The 9,659-nt window shown below is 39.3% G+C and overlaps 1 protein-coding gene across 1 annotated transcript in view; it reads right to left on the bottom strand.

Moving 5' to 3' along the window:
• Positions 1–8,387: 8,387 nt before the first annotated feature.
• The window catches only part of LOC104107220 (cytosolic Fe-S cluster assembly factor NBP35-like), a 51,772-nt gene continuing 50,500 nt past the window's right edge, over positions 8,388–9,659 (bottom strand). Inside the window, exon 3 of the mRNA XM_070192063.1 lies at positions 8,388–9,202. Coding sequence (XP_070048164.1) covers positions 8,388–9,179 — 792 coding nt within the window. The 5' untranslated portion in view covers positions 9,180–9,202. The remainder of the gene's footprint in view (positions 9,203–9,659) is intronic.

Genomic DNA, 9,659 nt, shown 5'->3' with positions numbered 1-9,659 from the left:
TCGCAGCAGGGGTCTAGATTGATGCAGGGGTGTGGATCCCAACCATCTTCATCAGGGACGCCGTCTCCCTCTCCACGGAGTTCGTCTCCTAGTATTTCTATACTTCGTCTTCGGGATAGTAGCACTATGCCAGATGCCTCCACTTCTGCGCACGCTTCACATTTATTGGAAGATGATCATCCATATGAAGTGCGTTATAATCGTTATCATAGGATGATAATCAGGCCTGAGGGCAATGGGTAAGATGTATTTATTACTTCTTTATTTTTGCTGAATTATAATAGCTACTCTTGTTTATTGAATGTAATTGCTATGTTGCAGGTTCATACCTAATCATCAGGTTACATAGACAATCACTGAAATTCTTGGCCGGTTGTATAATGCACCCTATCCGACTTGGAGTGACTTTCCATAGGATCTCATGCAACAAATGTTCAACCAATTTAAGGTTTTAATACAATTCTTATCTATTTAAGCATTATATTAACAATATTTTCATCTAACGCTATATACTTTATTTGCAGACTAAGTGTGCCTGGGAGGACCGGTATAACCGTGAAATTTGGGAAAATTGGGAGTACAAATACCGTAAGAGACTCTCTGATTCCTTCTCCTCCACTCGAAAGGTTAACAAGAAGCCTTCATGGGTTCTACTACTTTTATGGGAGGATCTGCATAGGTATTGGACCACCGAGAAATTCGAGAAGTAGGGTGAATTGGGAAAGAAGGCCCGAGCATCTGAGAAGGGTGGCTCCTTGTACTGTGTTGGTGCGAGCAGCATGGGGGCTACTAGGAGACTACTGGTAATTGCTTAAAATATTTCGGTCTATTTTTATCGAACTATATTTATATATATTAATTTAGTTAACACGTTTTATTATATTTGTAGGAAAAAAAATATGGGAGAAAGATGACTCATGATGAGGTTTTCATGGATACTCACATCCGGAAGAAGAAGGCACCGACAGATCCAACTAGATGGGTCGAGGACCGAGCGGAGACTGCATATGTAAGCTTCATAACTACTATAAATGTTTATAAGATTATATAGTTAATAATTTTCTATCTTCTAAATAAAGGGTCACTCCAAGATTAATGCGGAGGAGTACACTCAGAGCTTGCCACCGAATGAGCAAGGCGAGCGAACACCCCTTGCAGACGAAGAAGTGCAGAGGATATGGTTAGATGTTGTTGGTGGTCCTAAAAAGGGGATAGCATACAACCTTCCATAGAAATCATTTCGGCGCTACAAGGCTGGATTGCAAGGTATAGGGACTTCCGCCCAAGGTGAGACAATTGATAGGTCGACTATCTTGTCTATGGAACAGAAGATCGCAAAGCTGACAGCAGTGTTTGAAGAGACAAAGGCTAGAGAACAAAAGAGAGATGAACAATTTGGTACCCTTCAAGTTCAGCTAGAAAGGAGGGACGAACAATTTAATCTCCTTCAAGGTCAGCTGACCAATCTTCTTGCAAATGATGCTTTCCCTATTCCCCGGTCTCGTGAGCCTTCCCCATATGTCGACAATGAAGGTTCTAGGAGTGACGATAGAGATGATGCTAGATAAAACACTCATTGAATGGTGTGTATGGCTTAACAAAGTATTGAGCTTGTCAATATTTAGTTGAGACTAGTTTTGAATGATGATTGTATTGTTGATATTATTTTGTTATTGAACACTTTAGTAGCTGTTGTTGTGGTTGGCGTTGTTATTAGTTGTTGTTGTTATATAATGTTTGTTAGTGTTAGTTAATTGTTGTTGTTGTTGTTAGTTAGTTAGATAATGTTGTTGATTAATTATGGTTGATTAAATATTTAATTCTCTAGTTTATTTGAAATTTTCGACCGAATTCGGTCGAAAATTATGAATTTATATTTATTTTTTAAAATATATTAACAATATATTACAATTTACAGCTAATTATTTATTTAAATAAAATTATAATTCTTTTAAATTTCCGACTGATTTCGTTCGAAAAATGATGTTTGACAGTCAGTCAACGATTTGAAATTTCTGACCGATTTCGGTCGGTACACATTAACGACCATCATATTTCTGACCAATTAATATCTGTCGGAAATCGGTCGATTTTTATCAATTTTCGACTGATTTTAGTCGGATTTGGTGGACGGATTTGCGCTGTTCTTTAGTAGTGTTATAGCATAAGTATGCCAGAAAATTGCAATGATGGTAGTGCTCACTATTTCTAGTTGCACCTAGGGAACAAGGTGTCGCGCCTCTTCTTTCTCGTGAAATCACGCCTCGACGTCATGACAACTCTTTTAAAGGAAGGGTACTAAAAGAGAGTCGACAACTAACGGATTAAGGTGCGTTAGGGCACTTATTTTGCAAAGGGGGGGAGGGGGGTCCTAAGTTTTTTAGCCTAAAAGATCACCCCGTGCAACATAAATAATAATTCGTAACTCCCTCAAGATGGGGTGTTACTCATATTATTCAGCGGGCACAAACTATCATCTCCTCCTACCCGATTACTATTTTTAAGTTGTTTACCCAAAGCGCACTAGTCAATTCTAAGTCGTACTCTATGCGTGCACTACCTGTCCCATGCCTATGGTCCAAAAGGCATTTGGACCTCTATTTCAGGGTGGTTCCAGACTTTAAATTAGGTTGCTCAAAATGGAAAATACTAGGCGACAAGCAAAATATTTAGGACTTTCACATATAAGCAAATAAAGGCTCAAATTAGCCTCCGCATTTAGACAACAAATGCACGCCAAACTGATTAACATTGACAAATTTTAATGAGTTAAGTTTGCAGAATCCTATAGGCAGGATCTCTATGTGATACAAATTAATGAGCAGTTAGCTACACGCAAAAGGTATTTCTTAAATACGATTTCCAGAAACCTACATAATTTGCCTACTAATTTTAAGCATAAGGGGATTAAACCTACAATGTTGATTATGTTTATCATTCGTGTGTAGTTACCATTAGGAGTCTTAAGACTCGTGTAAATCTTCTACTTCTCGACATGGTTGATTTTGATGTCATACTAGGTATGGATTGGCTGTCACCTTATCATGCTGTATTAGATTGTCACACCAAGATGGTGACCTTAGCCTTGAAGGGGTCGCCTCGATTAGAGTGGAGAGGGAATCTTGGCCATTCTACCAGCAGGGTTATCTCTTATGTGAAGGCTCGGCATATGGTCGAGAAAGGGTGTCTAACTTATTTGTCTTACGTCCGCGATTCTAGTGCGGAGGTTTCTTCCATGGATTCAGTGTCGGTTGTTCGTGAGTTTCCAGAGGTGTTTCCTGCAGACCTGTCGGGGATGCCACCCGACAGGGATATTGATTTCTGCATTGATTTGGCTCCGGGCACTCAGCCCATTTCCAATACGCCATACCGCATGGCCCCGCCAGAGTTGAAAGAATTGAAGGAGTAGTTGCAAGATTTGCTTGATAAGGGCTTCATTAGACCTAGTGTCTCACCCTGGGATGCACCTGTGTTGTTTGTGAATAAGAAAAATGGATCGATGAGGATGTGTATAGATTATCGATAGTTAAACAAAGTCACCATCAAGAACAAGTACCCATTGCCGAGGATTGATGATTTATTTGATCAGCTTCAGGGTGCCCAAGTATTTTCGAAGATTGATCTGAGATCTGGATACCATCAGTTGAGGATTAGGGCATTCGATGTCCCTTAGACAGCTTTTCGGACTCGGTATAAGCATTATGAGTTTCTAGTGATGTCATTTGGGCTGATAAATGCCCCAGCAGCATTCATGGATTTGATGAACCGGGTGTTCAAGACCTACTTGGATTCCTTTGTGATTGTGTTTATTGATGATATCTTAATCTACTCCCACAGCCAAGGGGAGCATGAGCAGCACCTTCAGATCGTTCTTCAGACTCTGAAAGACAACCAGTTATATGATAAATTCTCAAAATGCGAGTTTTGGTTAAGTTCAGTCGCTTTCTTGGGTCATGTTATATCAATAAAGGGTATTCAAGTGGATCCTAGGAAGATTGAGGAAGTTCAGAACTGGCCTAGATCCAAAACAGCTACAGAGATTCATAGTTTCCTAGGTTTAGCGGGCTATTACTGTCAATTTGTGGAGGAGTTTTCATCTATAGCAGTCCCGTTGACCAGATTGACCCAGAAGAGTGTCCCGTTCAGGTGGTCAGACGAGTATGAAGCGAGCTTTCAGTAGCTCAAGACAGCCTTGACTACGGCACCGTTATTGGTGTTACCCATATGTTCAGGATATTATACAATATATTGTGACACATCTCGTATTGGTCTGGGTGCGGTATTGATGCAGGGTGGCAAGGTTCTTGTTTATGCTTTGCGGTAGCTGAAGGTTCATGAGAAAAATTACCTTGTTCATGATCTAGAGTTGGCAGCCATTGTTCACGCGCTAAAGATTTGGAGGCACTATCTTTATGGCGTGCCATGTGAATTACCCTTATGTTCGAGTACAGTGGAGGGGTCAGCCTGTTGAGGCAACTACTTGGGAGTCTGAGTCCGATATGCGGAGTAGATATCCCCACCTTTTCACCAGCCCAGGTACTTTTCTATGTTCGTTCGAGGACAAACAGTTGCTTTAGAGGTGGAGAATGTGATGACCCAAAAGGTCATCTTATGTTTTAGACCTCGAATCGGCGCTCTTAAGCCTTAAAAATCTCATTTTTACCCTCCTCGATTTACATGTGCAGTCCGGGCATGTTTCCGAAAAGCTTTTATGTTAAAAACTAATGAAAATAAGAATTTTTGCCTTAAATGTTAATTTTAGTTGACTTCGGTCAATATTTTTTGAAAATGAGCTCGGATTCGTTCTTTGACGGTCCCGGTGGATCCGTATAAAATTATGGGACCTGGGTGTATGCCCGGAATCGAATTCGGAGGTCCCTAGCTTGAGTTATGAATTTTTGATGAAAATTAAAAGTCTTGAAATTATTTGTTTTTAAGAATTGATTGATGTTTGGCATTGTTAGTATCGGGTCCGTATTTTTGTTTCGGAGCCCGGTACATGTTCACTATGATATTTAAGACTTGTCTGTGAAATTTTATGAGAAACGGAATTGATTTGACGTGATTCGGACGTCCAGTTGAGAAAATAAAAATTTTAAAGTGTTCTTGAGAATTTCATTTGATTTGGTGCTAAATTCATAGTTCTAGGTGTTATTTTGGTTATTTGATCGCGCGAACAAGTTCGTATGATATTTTTAGACTTATGTGCATGTTTGGTTTGGAGCCCGGAGGGCTCGGGTGAGTTTCGGGTAGGCCACAAGATGTTTTGGACTTTGAAAATTTGCTAGTTTGCTACAGCAGGTGTTTTGGCATGTCCTTCTTCGCGATCGCGAAGGTAGTCTCGCGAACGCGGAGAGTAAACTAAGCAGCTAAAGTTTTCTTCTTCGCGAACGCGAAGCGATGAGGGCGCTACCCTTTACGAATGCGACCACCTCCTCACGAACGCGTAGTGTTAGGCACACTTGGGGGAGAGTCGATCGTTCCTTCATCGCGAAGGCGAGCAATGTCTCGCGAACGTTAAGGTCATGGGGGGTGGTAGCCTACACGAATGCGAACACTGTCTCGCAAATGCAAAGGCTTGGCAACCTATACTTTTCGCGAACGCGATGTACACTGTCACCCAGCACTTAACAAAATCCAAACACGAGATTTAGCCAAAAATTCATTTTTCTCAAAAACTAAACGGTGTGAGGCGTTTTTTCTAGAGTCATATCTTCCCCAAAGTGTTGGTAAATGATTAAAAACCATTTTATTTCAATTACCCATTACATTTCTTGAATTTTTAACCTAAAATCTAGAGTTTTCATGGTAGAATTAGGGGTTAGGGTAGAAAACTAGGAATTTCGGAAATTTAGGAATTTAGACCTCAATTTGAGGTCGGATTCCAAAACTAATTACATATTCGGGCTCAGGGGAGAATGGGTAAAAGGATTTTGGTCCAAACCTCAGGTTTTGACCAAGCAGGCCCGGGGTCGATTTTTCGACTTTTTAGAAGAAAATTTGGGAAATTTAATTTATGCAATATAATTGATTCCTTTAGAAATATTTGATATTATTGAGTCATTTTTGAATAGATACTAGTAGTTTGGAGCTGAATTTCAAGGAAAAAGTTGTGATTGAGAATTAAGTAGCCTTCGGAGCGAGGTAAGTGTTATGTCTAACCCTGACTTGAGGGAATTAGGAACCTTAGATTATTTGCTAGGTGAAATTCATGTGAGCGGCGTATATGTCAGGTGACGAGTACTTATGCGTCGCCAATTTACCTGTTTTCCATGTTTCTTCCGCTTTTCTTATATTGTCTCTTTCCTATGCTTAATTGCTACATGTTTACACTAGTGTTGTTAAATTAATCGTCATTATCATGTTTACGGATTTACGGTTGGTAATCAAGTATTTATTTAAAAGTTGAGATTTATATTGTGAAGCAAATATTGGAGTAAGGTTTGTACTTGTTATTCTATCTACCTGTTGTTATTTATCCATTCCATTATGGTAAGGGAGAGTGTTAATGCACGATGGGTGATGTCATGCCATATTGTGAGAGTTAATGCACGGCGGGTGATGCCGTGCCATAGTGTGAGTGTTAATGCACGAAAGGTGATGTCGTGCCATATTGTGACTGTTAATGCACGAAGGGTGATGTCGTGCCATATTGTGAGTGTAAAAGCACGAAGGGTGATGCCTGAGAGTTAATGCACGAAGAGTGTTGTCTTATCGTTTCTATTGATTTTATGGTGAGATTGAGAGTAGAAGCACGAAGGGAGATGTCGTGCATTTTTCCTTACTGTATTCACTATTCGTGTCGATTCATGGTATATTGACTGTTCCGGTGATCATTCTATTGTAGTTATTTATCTTGTATTTCCCTCAGTATGTTTCCCTCCCAGCATTTCCTATTTAGTTCTTCATTTTTGTTATTTGTCTATACACTGTTAAATTGTACAGGTTGATTGTAGGTGCCTTACCTTAGCCTCGTCACTACTTCGTCGAGGTTAGGCTCGACACTTACTAATATATGGGGTCAGTTGTACTGATACTGCACTCTGCACTTTCTGTGCAGATTTTGGTACCGGCTCAGGTTGATCGAGATTTTGCTATTGGTCCGCTGTCCGGAGACTCAAGGTAGATCTGTCGGCGTTCACAGTCCTTGAATTCCCCGTCTATCTTTTATGTCCTACTGTTTTCTTTCATTCAGACAGTTGTATTTCTTTCAGACTATTACTTGTAGTAAATTCTAGAATGCTCATGAATTGTGACTCCAAATCTGGGTGGTAGTGATTAATACAGTTTTATAATATTCCGCACTTATTATATTTCATCTTACTTAATTATTGTTATTTACTTAATTATTGGCTTTAATGATTCTCTAACGTTGGCTTGCCTAGCAAGTGAAATGTTAGGTGCCATCACGGTCCCGTTAGTGGGAATTTCGGGTCGTGACAGAGCTATTAGAATAATCAAAATTTTATTCTAGGGTCGTTTGCACATAATTCGATATCCGGTCACTATTTGAACTTAAACTTTTAACTTTTCATCAAAATTTCATATCTCGGGCTAGGGACCTCGGAATTTGATTTCGGGCATACGCCCAAGTCCCAAATTACGATACGGACCTATTGGAACTGTCAAAATATTGATCCGAGTCTGTTTGCTCAAAATACTAACCAAAGTCAATAAAACTCTAATTCACATTTTAAATCCATTTTCACATAAAAACTTTCTGAAAATTTTTATCTATATTAATTCTGATACATTAATCATAGCATGAATCGATATTAATTCGGAAAATTCCAATACAATATAATGTCTTTCCATGCTATGATTTAATCCATATTAATTCTGATGCAAAGAATAAATAATTATTTGTCGCATGAATAAGCCAATAGTATGCCATTTTCAGTTTACCTTAAGGAATAATTATTTTTCTCTAAGTCTTTTTGTAGATTTGAGTGTGAGAAATTTTACAATTATCAATACTTCAACTAATACTCTATCTTCAACATCTATTTACTCCTTCAACATATAATCTAAGTTTCTTCTTCTTTTCTCTAATGAACTTTTCTCTAAATGAACAACATTAATGATATACTTTAGACATTATATTGTATTGGTAAGATTTTCAATTATAGAGATGTTTTTGCTATATTTACAAGTTAAATACCAATTTTTTATTGTTTTGACTTTTTATGTTAGAGGTTAAATAAAAAAATGAGTTCGAGTCGCTCTAATATAGTAATTATGATAATATTCTTGTTGTTCACTTTTAAGAAAGAATTCAGACTCATTCTAAATTTATGGTATTTAATCTTATTTTAATTTTATTAATTTTAAATATAAATTTTACAATAATCGCCAGGCAACACGTGAGAGGCAAGTATACTATAAAACTAGTCATCTGAAAAGCAAGATCGTCCTTCTTCAGCTGCTTTACATAGCTGAGGATCAGGTGGTACTTTCCCAAGAAAAGGGACACCCATATCACCGTACATCTTTGCCGCACCTCCACCACTGCTATCAAAAACTTCACTAAAAGTAACCAAGTTTAGCATTTGCGGGGCTTTTTCTCTCATATAAGCCATGGCCCACTCGGTCATGTCTTTTTGCTCACCGGCCTCTGTCATTCTCATGAATTTGAACTCTGTGAGTGGTTGGGAAAGACCACTCATGTTCTCAACAACACCAAGAACCTCCACCCCAACTTTCTTGCAAAAACTAACTTCTTTCCTCACACCTATCAGTGATACCTGCTGTGGGGTTGTGACGATAACTGCACCATCTATTCCAGTTGCTTGTAGGAATTGAACAATTGAAATATGCTCATCTGAGGTCCCAGGTGGAGCATCAACCACAAGAAAATCAAGCTCTCCCCAATAAACTTCTTTGAGGAATTGCTTAATTAGACCATTCTTGCGGGGACCTCTCCATATGACAGCTTCATCAGGGTTGGGAAGCATGAAACCAATTGACATAACCCCAAGGTTAGACTCAACATAAACAGGGGACCATCCGATGTTACTCTGGTGAATCTCTTGTCCTTCTAGACCACATATATCAATATCAAGGAGACCTACTTGAAAATCCATAGCTGCCAATGCAAAAGCAAGTTGAGCTGAGAATGTACTCTTACCAACTCCGCCTTTGCCAGATAAAACCAGTATTTTCTGCTTCACAGTTGCCATTCTTTCTACTATCTCCACCAAGTCTGCACGAAATAATAAATACAAATACGTGACAAATGAATACCATTGTATATGGTCGAAATAGATTTCAGCCTTGGCACGTCCGATATGGTTCGAAGGGGGATGTATCGAAGTAAGATCCCGAAGGGGAGACGAACTAACCTCGAACCCGGGGAGGCCGGTCCGTGTCGAGATCGATACCATAATCAAACTCGAACAAGAATCAAACCGTGTCACATGGTAGACCTATCGTGCTGATAATCCAAAGACCAACCAACACTGGTCTGGGATCAATTCAAAGGCTCAAAACAGGATCGGGCTTGAACCAAGATCACAAGTTCGAGCCGAAATCAAGATCGAACCAAAATCGAGGATTCTAAGCGAGATCGAGCTCACAGACAAAAGCCGTTGCAATCCCACTAGAGGGAATCTTGGCAGAAATTATGGAAATGCTGACTTACCATGGGTCTCCCACTGAAT

This window comes from Nicotiana tomentosiformis, chromosome 12, assembly GCF_000390325.3.
Source record: "Nicotiana tomentosiformis chromosome 12, ASM39032v3, whole genome shotgun sequence".
NCBI classification, from domain to species: domain Eukaryota; kingdom Viridiplantae; phylum Streptophyta; class Magnoliopsida; order Solanales; family Solanaceae; genus Nicotiana; species Nicotiana tomentosiformis.
This window is presented reverse-complemented; position numbering and strand designations above follow the sequence as displayed.